The sequence below is a fragment of the Boleophthalmus pectinirostris genome, unplaced genomic scaffold (genome assembly GCF_026225935.1).
Source record: "Boleophthalmus pectinirostris isolate CB_2022bp ecotype Guang Dong unplaced genomic scaffold, ASM2622593v1 HiC_scaffold_17, whole genome shotgun sequence".
Lineage (NCBI taxonomy): Eukaryota > Metazoa > Chordata > Actinopteri > Gobiiformes > Gobiidae > Boleophthalmus > Boleophthalmus pectinirostris.
The window spans coordinates 11,521,323-11,538,676 of NW_026571115.1; the positions used below are offsets into that span (position 1 = coordinate 11,521,323).

Sequence of the window (17,354 nt, forward strand, 5' to 3'; positions counted from 1 at the left end):
ACTACTATACCGTTGCGTGATTGGCTAGAAGTTAGATCGACTCTGCAAGAGTGATTGCAAATGCCTCAGTATCCCGGATGTTGGCTGGGTCATTTTTCTTCATCGTATTTTACAATGCGAATTTAGACAGTCGTATTTGAGGGTTTGAAAAAAATACATCCAATATTTTATAGATGATTTTTAATTTTTTTTAAATTGAAATTTTAAACACATTGAAAACTATACACTGAAATTTCAGTGCTTCAGATTCAGAAGAAAAAAATTCAGATGCTCTTTTTCAGAGTAAAATAATTCACAAAGACAAATTCAGAGCCGTTTAAAATTCAAATTCTGATGGAACAACTTATCTTCCATACAGAACATGTAATATGGCCCAACAAGATGATTTCTACTCAGCCCAGAATTTTGCACTATAAGCCAATAAGTAAGAATCAATTTTCTGGAGATGTAAACTCACTCATGTTTTCAATGAAATAAACACAAATCTATTTTTTGGATAAAAAGTTACATACTCTGGCTTTAACAGTATAGAGGACATCAATATAAAACCTTCATTCCTTTTTTTGTGGTGGGCACTCTCCCAGATGAAGCTTAAGCACCCCTTCATTGTGTAGTTTTATCAGATAGGCAAATTCAGCTGGCATGGCATGCAAAGTAGTTGCCTTTTGGTCATCATAATAGTGATTTGTTGTAATCTGGAAATTGTATGGGTGATATTTAAAAGGCCAGAACCCATACACGTCCACATTGTTACAGATTTCCAGAGCTAAACTAACCAACATGAACCCAGTGCTTATTCTGTAACCAGGGTTGAGCTTCTGTGAACGCCAGAATGTATCCAGGCTTTTGAGGTACTCCGGGTGAAAAAATACAGGTTTAACTGAGCTCCTGAAGTCCTCCAAAGTGTAGTGGACTGCCATGCTCAAACCAGTGCAGAACGCAAAGGAAAAGGCAGGAAGAAACAGCAGAGAGTCGCCATACACACTGACATCATCCACAAACTGACGACGGCGAAGCTGTAGACTGTTGTATCTGAAAGACAATCATGAGCATGTTTCAGGGGCTGTGCATGATTTTTTCCATGTAGTTAAGTAAAATTTGCAGCTCACTATATAAAATATAGATACTTTGAACTTCCTTTGGGATCAGTATTCTTCTGCAGCAACAATAAAACATAATAATAATAAAACAGTAGTAATTCATCATTTATAGTGATGCTTCGTATATGTATATATACCTGAGCAGTATTTTGTCATTCGTAAACCAAGAAGTATGGCTGCTGTGCTGTTAGCATGCTAGTAGTTGTTGGCATTACAGTAACAGCAAACTAAACTCTGGCCTCAGAGATGTGAAAAATGCTTATAATAATCATGTGGTCAGTGTTGGGGAGTAACAGATTACATATACTGGAGTTACGTAATCAGAGTACAAATTATGAGTAACTGTATTCAGTTACAGTTACTGTTTCAGTGACTGGTAATTGGATTACAGTTACTTTGTTGAAATAAATGGATTACACAGCGGTAATTTCCTGTTTTCAGATTATTTTAATTTTATCTTTTTATTTTTATTTTTTTTCCGGTAATTCCACTCATTGCTGAAAACTAAACCAGGTCTAAACCAGGACTAAACCATGCTGCGCGCGACATGTCTCCTCCTCTTCTACCAATAATGTTTTTAATACGGTTAAGTATCCTAGTCTTTGCTTCTCTTCAGCAAACCAAGTAATCCAAAGTATCCAGATTACATTACTCACTTTAAGTAATTTAATGGATTACATTACAAACTACATTTTGGGGTATGTAATCTGTAATCTGTAGGGGAATACATTTTAAAATTAACATTCCCAACACTGCATGCGGTGAATAATTCGACTGCCTGTGTTATACTGGGTGTCTACTGCAACAAGATGGTAAATGGTCAGGACAAAGATCAAACTCAGAACCACCGAACAACCAAAGATGAACTGTGACTCACAGCAAGCCTGTTAACAGTGTGAAGTACACACAGTAGTGTACTCATTACATTAATAGGCCATAAACACACCCAGAAACTAAACAAAACATATTTAAACAGGAAAAGGCCTCACAGGCAGGTCCGGGTGCAGAGCATACTGATGGAGGAGACAGCTGAGTTTGTGCAAACATAATGAATCTTCCATAAAGTTTGTTCGTTTGCTTGACAGAGACAGTTCATTTACATAATGGTATGTATCATTTTAACTTCAACAGGATGTGGGTTTAATTAACATGAATTATTGTTTCAACATGAGCCTAGAGCAGGTCCATGGGACAAAGGAAATTAAATGACATTCAGAGTTAGACCAGGCAGAGGACAAAAAAGGACAAGCAGCAGCTGTTGGGTGTTTCTCGTTCCCTGGTACCAACACAGCTCGGGCTGCCAACACTCAACACTCAATTTCTTAGCCAAACCTAGGAACCTCCCTTTATACAATACAAAGATGTATCCTGTCATGGGCATGACTGACAGGTGACTCAGGTGACTGACAGATAAAACATAGTTCTTAATGAGAATAGAGACAGAGACAGAGACCCAATGTGCAAAGTTCAGAGTTTGTGGACCAGATCACAAAACTATGTAAAGTTGTCTTATATCATAAACTTAACATAATGTGTGGAGAGGCAGTTCTGTTCACAGCGCATGTTATTCACTATAGGAGGAGCATGACAGTGATTACTGACCAAACTCTTCACCTGCTTTCTAAGAGCAAGGCTGTAACACTATTAACACCTGCTATTTCTGACATAGGTAGGCACTGAACCTAGACAAGCACTGGGTCTCTATTCCCCCTCCCATCCCAGTATGCACTGACAAGACAGCGCCCCTGCAGGCTCATTTTACATGTGCATGTACAGTGAGACACATGGAGTACCCTCTGTCCCGGTGTCACCCAAACACCAGCCCAGTGGGTGCCGCAATAATAACTCTCTCTCCCTGTGCCCCGTGCATCAGGTACGCCAGGTGTAAGTGTGCAGACTGAGTGGAGAATTTGTCACCCACTTGGCTGCATGTACCTTGCCAAAAAATCCTCCATGCGCCCCTGTTTGGAGGATATTTTTGCTTTTTATATATTTTGAGACCTGAATTATTGATTTTCTGAATAACCTTGACAATGTAATATAATAATCACTGTTAAAACTCACTTCTTCTGAATGATGGTGGGGTTTGCGGTCACAATGTTGGTCTTTCTTCCAACGTGTTTCCTATATTCTTTATCCAGAGGAGGGAGATTACATCTAAATATACAGCAAGAGTTCATTGCAGCATACAGATTTATGTTAACACTTCATCATAACTTCCAGTGGTGGAAGGTAATGAAATACAAAGTGAAAGTACTTAAGTACATTTTTTGGTATCTATACTTAAGTACATTTTACAATACAACTTTTTACTTTGAGTATGAGTGGGAATGAGTGTACACTGGATTGAGTTAACTGCAGTATAGATTCTGGTGGCTCAAGACAGAATATATAATATATCCACAGATTTTGCCGTACAGTAGTTTTGTAAATATATATTTATAAAATGGACTTCAAAATGGTCTTCAAAATTTAATAATAATTCATTTTCATTATTTCTTACCTGAACACGAACTGGGCAGAGTCTATGGCCTCTCCACAGCTGCTGTTGATCAAAATCCCTCCATTTCCAACAACAGAACATGTGTCTAGTACTTTGTTAGAGAATTTAACTTCCTAAAAGTAGAAAAAAAAAAGTGAAGACATACAGTAATTCTGTACAATAAACAAGGCAACGTGTTTAGAACTTATTTAATTATTAAGAAAACAAAACTGACTTGAAGGTTTTAGAGACAGAGACTGGTGCAGGACCAAGGACGCCCCCCCAGATCCCAAACCAACTTTTAGCAGCATTAATGGGTTGCTGCTTTTGTGGGACACTTTATGTACTGCAGTGGGGGTAGGTACTGTTATTAATGTCCTGATAAAGGATGTGCTAAAGGATGAACTAAATACATTTGAACTGTTTAATTGTATATCAGTTATTGCCAAACTGTAATACTATTGCTGTGTATTGTATGGAAAACTTGAGGTTCCCTATACATTTCAGCCTTGTTGGTAACCATTCACCTTTGGAATATTGTTGAAAAGATTTTCATCTATAGTGCGGACTCTGTTTTCTGCGTCGTACTTGATAGATGTTGCTAAAGGACTGTTGGCCTGGGTCACAAAGGCCTTTTGAAAACCATTGCAGTTTGTGATGAGTGATGCTCTGTGGAGAGATAAGGAAAAGGCATAGGCAGGTACAATGGAACTTTTATGGAGTAAGAAAGCTGTCAAAAATATTCGTGCGCATAAAATAGAAATCCGTGCGTATTTGGGAAATCCGTGCATATTTGGCTGTAGTTGCGCATAAAATAAATATTTGTAAACTCTCAAATGAGTCCAGTCGTACATAAAATATATTGTGTGTATTTTATCCATCAGAATACGAATTGAAAAATTACGACGTCATGAATTACAATCACGAAATGAAAATTTACGATTACGCTTTCATCAGTACGAATACGAATTCACAGACGGAACTTTACTGTCAAAAATACATCATCACTTCACAGACATTATCCATCGAGCAGAAGAAACATCGATCAAGATCAAGACTGCGCATGTTCAAGTTTGTAGCAGAGTAAAAACAGAGTAATAGCACAAGGAGCTACAACAGCGACCAACAAGTGGGTTAATTAAAATCTATTGTAAAAATGTCTTGAATTCGGGAACCGAACGCTGCTGTATAATATTGTGTAGAAACACCTCCTTTGAACGGGAAATTGCACCAATATGTTAGATAACATAGTGGAGCCAGTTGGCTATCATCCGACGTAACGTTATCCCAGGGCTAATTAGCAAATGTCAGGTTCTCTGTATGTTTAGATTAAAACATTCACGGCTACAGCCACAGCGAGCATCAGTCAGTCTTCACTTCAGCTGCATTTCAGACAATGGGTTTTTCATGAGTTATAATGGGTTATAATGAGCAAATCCATCCACGTCACGGTGACGTTATACTTACCGGTAAATACTGTAAACATACCAAGGTGTTGCCTGTAAACACGAACATTAATTGATGCTGGAAGCTGCATTAAACTGTAATGTGTAACATTTCATTAGCTGTGACGTCTGTAACCAGGACAGGACCGAGGAACTTTTGGTGGCATTTCATGCGAGAAATGCAGCTGAAGTGAAGACTGACTGATGCTCGCTGTGGCTGTAGTCGTGAATGTTTTAATCTAAACCTACAGAGAACCTGACATTTGCTAATTAGCCCTGGGATAACGTTACGTCGGATGTTAGCCAACTGGCTCCACTATGTTATCTAACATATAGGTGCAATTTCCCGTTCAAAGGAGGTGTTTCTACACAATATTATACAGCAGCGTTCGGTTCCCGAATTCAAGACATTTTTACAATAGATTTTAATTAACCCACTTGTTGGTCGCTGTTGTAGCTTCTTGTGCTATTACTCTGTTTTTACCCTCTGCTACAAACTTGAGCTGCGCAGTCTTGATCTTGATCGATGTTTCTTCTGCTCGATGAATAATGTCTGTGAAGTGATGATGTATTTTTGACAGTAAAGTTCCGTCTGTGAATTCGTATCCGTACTGATGAAAGCGTAATCGTAAATTTTCATTTCGTGATTGTAATTCATGACGTCGTCATTTTTCAATTCGTATTCTGATGGATAAAATACACACAATATATTTTATGTACGACTGGACTCATTTGAGAGTTTACAAATATTTATTTTATGCGCAACTACAGCCAAATATGCACGGATTTCCCAAATACGCACGGATTTCTATTTTATGCACACAAATATTTTTGACAGCTTTCTTACTCCATAAACTTTGCTTACTAATGTCTGAATCATTATTTACTCAGGCGGTGTAAAACAGGATTTGATCTAAATTTACTTAAGTTGGTGGGATAATACCTTTTGTAAATATAAATTATAGTTTTACACCAAACGATAAGCAATTTGTGATTAAAAGATGAAAAATATATTGAAATTACACAAATTAGAGAGTTCTAAAACACATGATAATGACGACATCACACTAGGGAGAAGCCAAAAGTTCAACACAATTTAAAATTGTCTGATCATTTAAAATGATTTAACAAAATAAAACTGTTTTCATATATTTTTACTTGTCAGATAATATTTTCTGTGTCCATTAGTGCAGTAGTTTGAGTCCAGTGTACGAGTCTCACATGAGTCTTGACTCATTTGGGTTGCCAGTTTCAGTGTTGAAAGCCAGTTGGTTTAAACCTAAAAGGACTCTCTGATGTGAGTCCTCACTACCTAAACCCCAGCACCTGCACCATGCTGGTCATGCTGCTGCAGTATATGCAGTCCATATACTGAGAAGGAGAAAAACGTGTGTTCTCTATCTGTAGGTTTAGGCACTGGCACTTCAGCTTCAATGACTGTAGTGCCGTTTATAAAACTGCACAATTACATACAGCTGCTTTAATGAAGACAGTAAGAACAAACAAACCCAGTTACCACTGGATCATCATCTTATTATGATTAATCCAAGGCTAAGATGTTGTTTTTTATGTGGACTTTTTTGGGCTGTTACTTTAGGAACCTGGATATTAAGTAGTTACCTGAGCTCTTGGTGTTTTGTGACATTTTTTCTCCAGTTCAGAGAATAGTTTCCCAGAACTTTTTTGATGTGTTCACTAAAAGTGGATAAAATAATAATTAATAATATATATATATATATATTTTTTTTTTTAAAGAAAAAAAGAAACATGCAACCCATGTAATCCAGTCTTTTCCCTCACCGGCAGCCATTACACGGATCTGGGGCGTTTTTGTCAAGTTGAGGTACATTTTGATGATATGTTTTTCTGTAAATAATAAATTAATTATTACAAAACAGTAAATGTATGTGTGTATATGATAATATTGTTCACTTTTTGTTTTCTGCAATCCCTCTGCACTGATTATATCCACATAAGAAATGAATTAACTAAGTGAAGGACTTTGTTCTTACCTGATAGGGTTGGTTGTGGTTGATGCAGAAGTTTTTTGAACGTCACTGAAGAAAGAAAATGAAAAAGTTAAGACCACTGCATACGATTAGAATTAACCAGTTCTTACAGGTCCTCAAGTAATATAATCTAGAACAAATAAAGCTTTATTATGTGTGAGTTAGCAATTATGATTCATGTTTTATAGAAATACAGTCGTACAAATAGCCACGATCATTGTAAAATAAGCTCTTGTATATAAATCTGAAAATTACTCTAATTACAGTTACTACTATGTAATATATGATAGAAAAATATATTTTTTCAGACCCATTCATAAAAACATTGGCTGTATCTTCTGTTTATCTTCTGTTTTATAGAAATAAGAATATATGAGCAACATTGGAGCTGTATTGGTTGAATACATGACAGGTTTAAACTTACTATGTTATGTTAGGTTTTTTTTTTTGGTTCACTTAGATATGGTTGTCTGTTATTATAGTTTTAGGGTTTTTGTTTCAGTAGTATAAAGTCATTTCAATATGATCATATTTTCTGTGCAATATATCATACCATAATGTGTTATCAGAACGACCCCATTTAAATTTGGGATGTCTACGTTTGAAACAAACTAGCCACCAAGGTCCAAAGAGGAAAGCAAAGTGCTTTCATTGAGGTCTGGTTTCAGTTGACTTCTATTGAAAAGTTATTGCCTAGCATTGCATAGCATTTAAACTACTTGAATGTATTTTCCAGAATAGAAGTAAGCACAGAGTTATTACACCTAACTACCAAACATTCACTGAGTGAAATTCCCTCTGGCAGTAACAAGCTAGTGAACATTCAAACAGGTGAAAGTCGCTGCTCTTTAGGGAACAGTCGCACGGTGAAACTCTTATCTAGGGCTACTGACTAGAAAAGGCAAAAGGGTGAATTTCCCTGTGTAGGTGAGTATAAGAGTAAGGAGTACATCTCTTTCAAGTTTAAGAATTGAGATATTATGAACTGTAAATGTAAGTAATGTATAAAGAAAAATGTAAATTTATGTCTGTTTTGCACCGTGACAACATGTAAAAAATAAATAAAAACATCAGATTTTGAAATAAGAGGAAGTTACATGCAGAAAATTGTGTTTACAGAATGTGACACAGAAGTCAACTGTATGTTTGTGTGTCCTTGGGACCTGATCAAACTGTATGTTATAAAGTGTGCAGTGTCCGAAAATATGTGCTCAACATTTGAGCCTGTTGTCAACAGTTGTCCACAAGAAAAAAATCACAGGAATGCAGTTTTCTTTTTGAAAAGAAGTTCAGCCATTCACTTCTTTTCATGTCATTTGTATTTCTGTATAAATACTTAGAACTCAGATGCTCTGTGTAGGAGACTTGGGAAAGGTCACTGAGAGGATACAGAAGATCCAATCTGTACTCCCAAAAACTCACCCGGGCTTTGCAAATGGATTAATTATATATTATTCAAGAGAGATATCTAATTTTTCCACAACACCACTTTGGAGAGATCCACGTTGTTAGAGCCCAACTCATCAGCAGATTTTTATTTATTTATTTATTTTCAACTGTTTCATATTTGTGATAAAAATACAGAAATCGCATAATAAGGCATCCTTGCCACACTTACTCAATGTGACTGGAATGTGAGAAATGGCCATAAGGCAGAAATTAGTCTAAATGAACCATAAATGAACCATAAATGAACCATAAATGAGCCATAAATGAGGTGTAAATGAGGCGTAAACAGGAGTGGTGTAATCATATTTTGTACTATTACTGCATTAAACTTTTAAAATAAAGCTTTATGTCTCTTTTGGGCATCCCGAATCATACATTGCTCATGCTGGAGATTTGGCTGATAGCCAATACATTAAAAAGTGCAAATATTGGTCTGATTTATTGGTGAACTAACATCTTTTATGTATACACTGCTCAAAAAAAAATTAAAGGAACACTCTGAAAACAGATGTTAATGTGAAAAACAAAAAGTGTGATTATCACTAAAGGGAGTATGAAGCCACTCATTAACCCTACAGAAGTCAGGGTCACATGTGGATTTGTTTCCCTGCACAATCTCCAGAACATGGAGATTTCAGGAGGCATTTACTCTAGTGGGGCTGGATAGGGCCCTAGAACGTTCTCAACCCATATCTGCTCCTTCGTGCAAGCAGGAACAAGTTGAGCTCACAAGATATTGAGAAGCATTTTGATTCACAGAAATTTAATTTTAGCACAATGGACAAGATTGCCACATCATTATTTCACTTTGATTTTCAGAGTGTCTGTAAAATTAAGTCCTCAGTAGGCTGAATATTTTATATCCATTAAAGGAGGTGGCATCCTTTTGTTCCTAAGATATTACCACGTACATATTTAGATATCCAGCATTTCACCTTGAGATCTGATGCTTTTCTTTTTTGTTTTGTTTTTGTGAGCTGTATACTTTTTTTTCTCATTTTCAAATTATTTTAAGGCATATTTCAGAATTTAGTGGATGTGTGGGTCTTAATAATTCCTTGTTATTGTTCCATATTGAGATTTTGCTTTTAAAATGTGTGTGTTGTCGAAAAAAAACACATTTAGATTTCTCTTACCTGTGATCAATGGCGTTGTCTTTGGTCCTTATTGTCTTTGTATCAGTGGAGCTTAAATCCACTTCACTAAAAGAAAAAGGTCATTCCATTAATGGCTTCTGATTTCAAACAATGCACAAAAACTCATTAAATCCTCAACAAAACCAAACAGGGATTTTCATTTCTTTTATAGGATCCAAATCTTTAGGCTAAGTTAATTTTAATTTTAAGGAGACATTAAAAAGACAGGCTCGCATTTATTTAAATGATAAATGACAAACACCTAATCACAAAGACAAATGATCTTTGCTGAGATTTGTTTAAAGGTTATTTTTGCAAAAATGACATGTGAGCTTGGAGCAGTGTTATGATGTTATTACTTCATCAGTTTTGTTTTATTGACACATGTTTGAGTAATCCTGTATTATTAGTCTGTCTTCATTTCCAAAGCTCAAAATGCTTCGTTCCACCTTGTGATGTCATGAAGCAGTAGTTTAAGTTAACAGCTCCTTTTACCTTTTAGTTTGGAATAGAGTAAGTCCCGGTGTCTAAACACGGCCACCCATTCAAGTCAATGGGCCAAGCTCAATGGTGATTTTGACATCCACAACACTTCACTCTGAAAAGACAGTTATCCCAGGAGAAATGTTAAGACTGGGACAACCCGAATACTGAACTGAGGATAAAACTTGGTGGAAGAAAAGTTTTAAAACTTGTCTTGGAAAAAATGGCTAACAGCTAGCATCCACGACCATGACTACCTGATTGTGATTACATGATGGATGATGACCTGGAAGATTTTGAGGACATGGAGACGAATATACCCAAAAGTAAAAATGACCACACTCCGTTGCAAAGCCCCAATCCCAACTGAAAAAGAAAGCTGAAACGTGAGCACTGAAAATGTCCTTGATGCGATTAAAGCTTGATTAATGGATGGATGACAGACTGTACACTCTCGAACGAAAGTTTGAGAACTTCGTGCTAATGTAAGCTAAGGAAAAAGCAACAAAAGAAAATAAAAATGTAGTGGACCAACTTAAAGTGCAGGTACAGTCCCTGAAAAAAAAAAAAAAGAATATCTGAGGGAGAAATGCATGGAGAGTGTACAGATGCTGGGATCTCAGGCTGATCAGGCTGCTTAAGAAAGAAAACAAAAGTGCACAAGAAACGGTGGTCAAAGGAGGCCAGAGTGTGTAAAGAACATCAAATTCAAAGAGGACTTTTCAGAAGAAAATTGTGAAGCCCGGGCTTTGTCCAGCCTTCTTAAAGTAGGGACCAGCACTAATTGATGGTAAAAGAGTTGAACCATAAGAAAAAGCTGAGCACAAATAAAGTGTTGGTAGATGTTAACAAGTTAGAGATTGTTCTTTGGGCTTGAAATGATCCTCAGGGGGGGTAAAAAAAAAAAATAAATATATATATATATATTTCTTTGAGATAATGATTTCTTTGAATGATTTCATACACAAATTTTGTAATAAAAACTATAAGTAAAAAATTAAAACATTAAGTAAATAAAAGTAAAAAAAAAAAAGAGTAAAATTAACTAGTTCTAAAAAAAGTTCTAAGCTAGATGCTGCTCATCGCTGCCTTCCGCATTCCTGCTCATCATTAGTATTCGTCTATGTGAATAGGGCTGCAGAGAACGTTCATGTTTTTAAGAGTAGGCAGTTTTTAGCTTAGCTTTTGATTGAAATCATTTACTTGTTTATTGTACACATTATTTTTAGGATTCATTTCTGAGTGCTGTTAATGGTGCTTTCATGTTAATGTTAGACGGCTTTAAAATTCAGACATTATAGTTGAACATGTTATGTGAGTGTGACAAAGTTTTTAATCACTGTAAAGCACTTTGTGTTGCATTTTGTATGAAAAGTGCTTTATAAATAAAGTTTGATTTGATTTGATTTGATTAAAAAAAAAAAAAAAATCTTTCTTTGAGATAATGATTTGTATTCAATGATTTCATACACAAATTTTAAAACTAATAAAAGTTAAGTAAAAAAAAAATGTTCTAGGAGCAGATGCTCCTTCCTGCTCATCATTATATTCTAGTGAATACAAGAGCATACAGTTCTTTCATTTACTTATGTTTATTCATCTGAGTGCTTTAAATGTTAGAGGTTTAAAAGATATAGTTGAACACAAGGCCATATTTCTTTTTTGTAAGGAGGTTCAGGAAGGTGTAAGAAAGTCAATTTTCTGACAATACAGTCATTTTTTTTTTGGAAGACAAGTCAATTCTCAAAAAGCTCCAAACATCTCTGTGTTCTCTCAGGCATCAGGTCTGTGAATGTGAATTACTACCTTTATGTACTGACACGAGTCTATACCTGTGAAAACTGAAATTAAATACTTGGGAACAAGTAACCAGAGATGACAAAACAAGAGAAGCCAAAAATATCAAGGAAAAAACTGAAGACATTTCAAAAAGTTGCTTAACAAGGGATCTAACTATTCTAGGCCAAAATGTGTTATCAAAATCCAAAGGTATCTCAAAACTGGCATACCCAAGCTCTTCATTTTATATTACTCCATAAAATATCAAAAAATTTAATAAAATACAATAATATACCAATTCATAAAACCCACTTTATTAAAAAAATAAATAAATAAATCACAACTCATCAAAGACTACAACAAAGGAGGGTTAAAAACTATTGACTTTGAATCCATGGTGGGTGTTTTCAGACTAAACTGGATAAAAACTCAGCCTGAAACTATTTGGTATAATATCCCCAAGAATATCTTTAAGCAAGTTGGCTGTTTGGAATTTCTTTTAAAATGTGATCCTCCATTATTGGAAGACTGTATTTACCCACAACTTTACCTCGTATGGCTCCACCTTAAGGAACAAATGAGCAATTACACCAACTAGGAAAACATTATTCATTCAAAAATGGTAAAAAAAAAAAAAGATCTTTGACACAGATATACTCGAAATGCAAGGTCAGTTCCTTAGTTTGAAAGAGTTTGAAACTATATTTAATATACAAAGTTCTATTAGGGTGTATTAAAAGGTTTGCAAAGCAATACCCATTACCTTCTTAAACTTGATACAAAACTATTTGCATTATTCAAAAGGACAAATAATGTTGCCTAAATTAAAATGGATTCAAATTCCCTTAGATGATAAAAAAATGCAATAACACAGCTATTAATATAATATCCAAAGGTCAATTTTTTCATAATTTTGACAGAAATGTAAACATTTATCATGATGATAGCAATATAACCAATAATGAAATGGCCAATACCCCACAAAATACCAAAATAAAAGAAATGCAGTCTAAAATCATAAATTGTCACTATCCAACAAAAAAAAGGGTTTGGTTTTGAGGTGGAGCCATGTGTTCTTTTGCTCTCAAGAGAAGGGAACAATCGACCATCTCTTTTTCTCCTGTGGCATGACAAAACATTTTATGGAAGAATCTAATTATTTGGTTGAAAATTAAGATGGTCATAAATGTTCAATTAAATTTGGAGCTAATACATTATGGTATAAACACATTTCCAAACAAACTATTGAGACTTTGCAATATAATTATAATTATGGGTAAATACCACATACATAAAAGTAAATTATTAAGCATAAATCCATCTCTTCTGTTGTTTAACTCTGAACTATGGTCATATTTTGTTTCTGTGTCGCTCCTAAAGGACTCGAACAAGGACATACAATGTGATGATGTCTCCAAATATTTATGTTTTGAAAAATGTGAGGTACATGCAATACAGTGTTATCTCCCATCGAGAGCTACTATGTACATTTCATTATGTAAATTAATAATAAAAAATGTAGGTACTTCCAGTGGTTCCCTGCTCATTGAACATGAGCTGTAGTGATCTTTTCTCAAAACAACGCAAGACACCTACAAACCATAGACTGTATTTTAATAGATCCATGAAACAGAGTGGCAGGATTGAAATTATCCAAATGAAAAGTTGAAAAATATGTTGAAAATTTCAGGAAGTAAAATTCTATTTTAGAGACTCCCACAATGATGACATCACACTAGGAGAAATCTGTCCAAAAGTAAAATCTTAAATACAATGATCTTTTGTTTTATTTGGCATTAGTCTCTTGTCATTTCTGCTACTTATTTAGAATCTATTATACAATTTATCTTTGTTACTATAATACATTGTGAACTACTGTGTCCAAATATTTTCTGTTGTGGATCAAGTTGTCTAAATCTAAATAAAACCTGTCATAGGCACTTTCATTTATAATAATTTACTTTTATTAAGATGCCAATATTTGTTTTGCGTTCTCTATTCTCCTTCTGTGATCATTCTTGTGCTGGTTCAGCATAAATCAGTATAAAAAAGGACAAAACCTTGAAAGACAAAGATCACAAATGTCACGTTAAGAGACAACAAAATAACAATGAAACTAACAGCAGACGACTGTTTTAAGTTTTCCTGTTTATCTTCCTCAGTCTGTACTGTCTAGACTGTACTCAAATCAAGATTAACAAATGTTTAATTTTTGTGATAAAAATACAGAAATTGCTCTGAAAACGTAAACTAGATATGTCACAAAATTTTACTCCATGGACAGTCGAAAAAAACACTTCCCATTTCAAACTGAATCCGATATCACTAAAAATGAATCCAGGCAAATTACATAGGCCTATTTACATTTGTTGAATTTTAGCCCCATTTTATATTTTTATTTTTTCATTTGGGGATGTGGAGCATAAACTGATATGGATTCTTTCCATGGCTGATTAGACTGAAAATATGTTGATAATATATTTCTCTTTTTACATGCCCAGGAGCTTAACACTTCCTTTTTATTAGGAGGCGACAGACAAAAAGAAATAATGAAATATGATCCCTCCTCACCTTAAAAACAAGCGTTGCGTGCATGCTCGCTCTCTTCCCTGAACTCCCTCTGGGTCTGTCTAACCTGCTCTGTTCCCATGGGTCCTCTTCCCTGACTTTATTTCTTGCATAAACATTTGCAACAAAAATCTGTGTGTTGATACTATATTTAGAGTTTGCAGAGTCTGACAGTGGCCTATAACGACTCTTTGAGAATATTACTGAAAGTGCAGAGGTTCTGTAGAGCCACTGAAATGTTTGTAAATTGTGGTGTGAGATCTTGTGTTGTCACGATCAGATGTTATATTTATTCATTTATGTGTAGAACCATGAATCTGAGCAATCGAATCACTGAAGCTCTAGTGCAGAGGTGCTCAATACGTCGATCCCGATCTACCAGTCGATCGCCAAGGTCGTGTGGGTAGATCGCCGTGTCTCGTCTCGGACTCGCGTTTAGACTCGGTCTTGTCTCTCACTCAACAAGTGCGATCATATTTCATTACGGCCGCTGCTATTGGTAATAAACTTGTACAGGTTTGCCAGAGCGTGTGGGGCGTCTCAGTGCAGCCCGCGGAGACTCTACGGCACATCACAAACACACACGCTCCCTACGCACGGCTCGTCTGCAACAGCGTGTGCCCTCGTGTACCAGCCTGCATCACAGGGCAGGTTAAACTTCCTAAACATCCTACCTGTCCATCTGCCTCACGTCAGCACGCCGCCCCTCGCCTTTTCACGCTCTCACCTTCCTGCGTACAGCGAACACAAGCCCCTCCCACAGTGCGGCTGATTAGAAGAGCAAGACGAAACGTGGAGCAAAAACGAGTCTAAATTTGTGTTCCAGTGTTGGCACAAAGCAGGTCTACAGCATAGAGCAGATCTACAGAACAGACCTACTGCCACATTTGGTTGAAGTTTGCCTAACAAAAGTGCACAAATGCATCTGTGTTTGTCACGATGTGTGTTTGGTTTGGTAAATGTGCAGAGGCTGGTAAATATCACTGCAAAACCAGAAAAGAATGAAACTCCAGTTTGGAACTTTAAAAAACAGGTTTAAAAATCTTCCTTCACTTTTTTCACAGTTTTATGTAAAGTGCCAGAGGAAGTTAAAGAAGGGGTTCTCAAACTGTGGATGAGGGTCCAAAAAAGGGGCACAGAGTGTTTCAGTGCAGTTTGCTTGGCTTTGTATTAGGTAGATCTTTATGACTTGGTCATTTTGAAAGTAGCTCGCATGCTGAAAAAGTGTGAGTACCCCTGCTCTAGTGTGTCCTGTGAAGAGCTCTGTCAGATTCTTCTCTGTGGAGACACTGGCGGTCTTGTCTGTCAACATCATAACGTGCACTGTATTTAATTTTTTTTTATTCTTACTATTTTCTTTTTAATACTATGAACCAGATGTTACGTGTTCTTAATAAAGATTGAATTGAACTGAACTGAATATTCTCAGAAGAGTCATGTTTAACAGACTAGAAATGGTGCCAAGTCATAAACAAGGATCAGATTTAATAACCTTATCTGTCATTGACCATTAACCATCTGCTATATGGGTATATGATGAAGCTGAATTTAGGTTTATAACCATATATGAAAGCTTTTTACTCTTAGATTTAGACAAACTTAATTAATCCACAAGGGGAGTTTTCTGGACACAGTAACTCACACATCACAAAATCAATATCACAAGATAAATTGCCCTTTACTCAAATTCAAATTGTCCATTCTCTATTCTCGTTCTGTGCTGATTCTTGTGTTGGTTCAGTGTAAATTAGTATTTAAAAAAAAGGACAAAACCTAGAAAGACAAAGATCATGAATGTATTGTAAATGCTACAGTAATGATTTGAAAGAAATGTCAAAATGACATAGTAGAATTTATAAAGAGCAGAATGGGAAAGAGAAAATAAGTTTATTTAATTTAAAATATCAAATGAGTGACTTACCTCAGATCTAAATTAAGGATAACCAATATAATGGATAAAGTCCCCAAAGTTATGCTGAGAAATAAAACAAATGTACAGCAGTGTCTTCTCATGGCTGTGGGGCATGTGAGGTAACTCTCTCTCTCTCTCTCTCTCTCTTGTCTCCAGTGTTTCTTCTCTCACCTGAAACTAATCTGCTCATTATGTGGTTCCATTCCCTCTGTTACACCCATAAAGCCGACAGGTAGAACTGTTAGATAATAGAGGGTGCTCTCACTGGTTTAAACACAGTGCATTCCTCTTGGCCAACCACCTGCTGATTAGCAGCAGCCTGTTTGGCAAAGCAGAATCTGCTTTGCCAAACAGGTTTGAAAGAGTAACATGTTGTGCAATAGTGAGTTATTATTAGATTACTGTAGGGAAAGATGCCTGTTCAGGGCCTGCTTCCCCCATTCTGATAGAATCCACAAACCAGGAACCTAGAGAAGTCGGTTCCGCCTGACTGCCTCTTGGTATTTACAACCCCAAGAGAACCGACCTTCGGTGCTTCCACACCTCCCTTCCCCCACGCCAAGTGGGACATGAATCAGAATGGGAAATTGACATGGCTCTGCTAAAGTGATAATGACTTTCTTCATTGTGCTTTGAAGAAACAGACCCACATCATCTACATACCAGACCATCAGGCGCCAAGGTTTGGACCGGTTAAAACCGCGATGGACTGTGGTTGCCACTTTTGGACACTAGAGAAGGACCGGATTAACCGCATCTCGATAACTAGTTAAACATGTTTTTAACTGTGTTCTATATAAGGCTCATGTTGATACAAGACAAGTATGCCACATTGCTTAATTCATGTGTTCATAGTCTCTTGTGTGTATTTCAAGTCATGTTCCCGCGGAAGTATTTACGGTAACTTCACGGCGTGTTTTCGGACAGATATACCTTTGATTTCTTTGTATGAATCGTCGGCTAATGTCATCGTAAACAGTTAGTACCGGAA

At 36.1% G+C, this 17,354-nt stretch overlaps 1 protein-coding gene across 4 annotated transcripts; it reads right to left on the minus strand.

Moving 5' to 3' along the window:
- LOC110159287 (alpha-2,8-sialyltransferase 8F-like) lies at positions 1–17,081 on the minus strand. 4 transcript variants are annotated; one of them, XM_055153030.1, is made up of 9 exons: positions 16,535–17,081; positions 9,622–9,687; positions 7,040–7,084; positions 6,828–6,893; positions 6,648–6,722; positions 4,110–4,251; positions 3,604–3,716; positions 3,165–3,257; positions 1–1,032 (listed from the first exon to the last, which is right to left on the minus strand). In XM_055153030.1, exons 1-9 carry the CDS (start codon positions 16,582–16,584, stop codon positions 552–554), a joined length of 1,131 nt encoding a protein of 376 aa, XP_055009005.1. In that variant the 5' UTR covers positions 16,585–17,081; the 3' UTR covers positions 1–551. The 4 variants fall into 4 exon arrangements, with proteins under 4 accessions (XP_055009005.1, XP_055009003.1, XP_055009006.1 ...); XM_055153028.1 differs by lacking the exon at positions 16,535–17,081 and adding an exon at positions 16,373–16,498; XM_055153031.1 differs by lacking the exons at positions 3,165–3,257; positions 16,535–17,081 and adding an exon at positions 16,373–16,498.
- Positions 17,082–17,354: the final 273 nt, after the last annotated feature.

Coding starts and splice junctions, on each gene's coding strand:
- LOC110159287 (XM_055153028.1), bottom strand. CDS start 16,464: ATGAGAAGACACTGCTGTACATTTGTTTTATTTCTCAGCATAACTTTG. Junction 7,085..9,621: donor GACAACGCCATTGATCACAG/GTAAGAGAAATC, acceptor TTCTTTCTTCAG/TGACGTTCAAAAAACTTCTG. Junction 6,894..7,039: donor ACCACAACCAACCCTATCAG/GTAAGAACAAAG, acceptor TATTATTTACAG/AAAAACATATCATCAAAATG.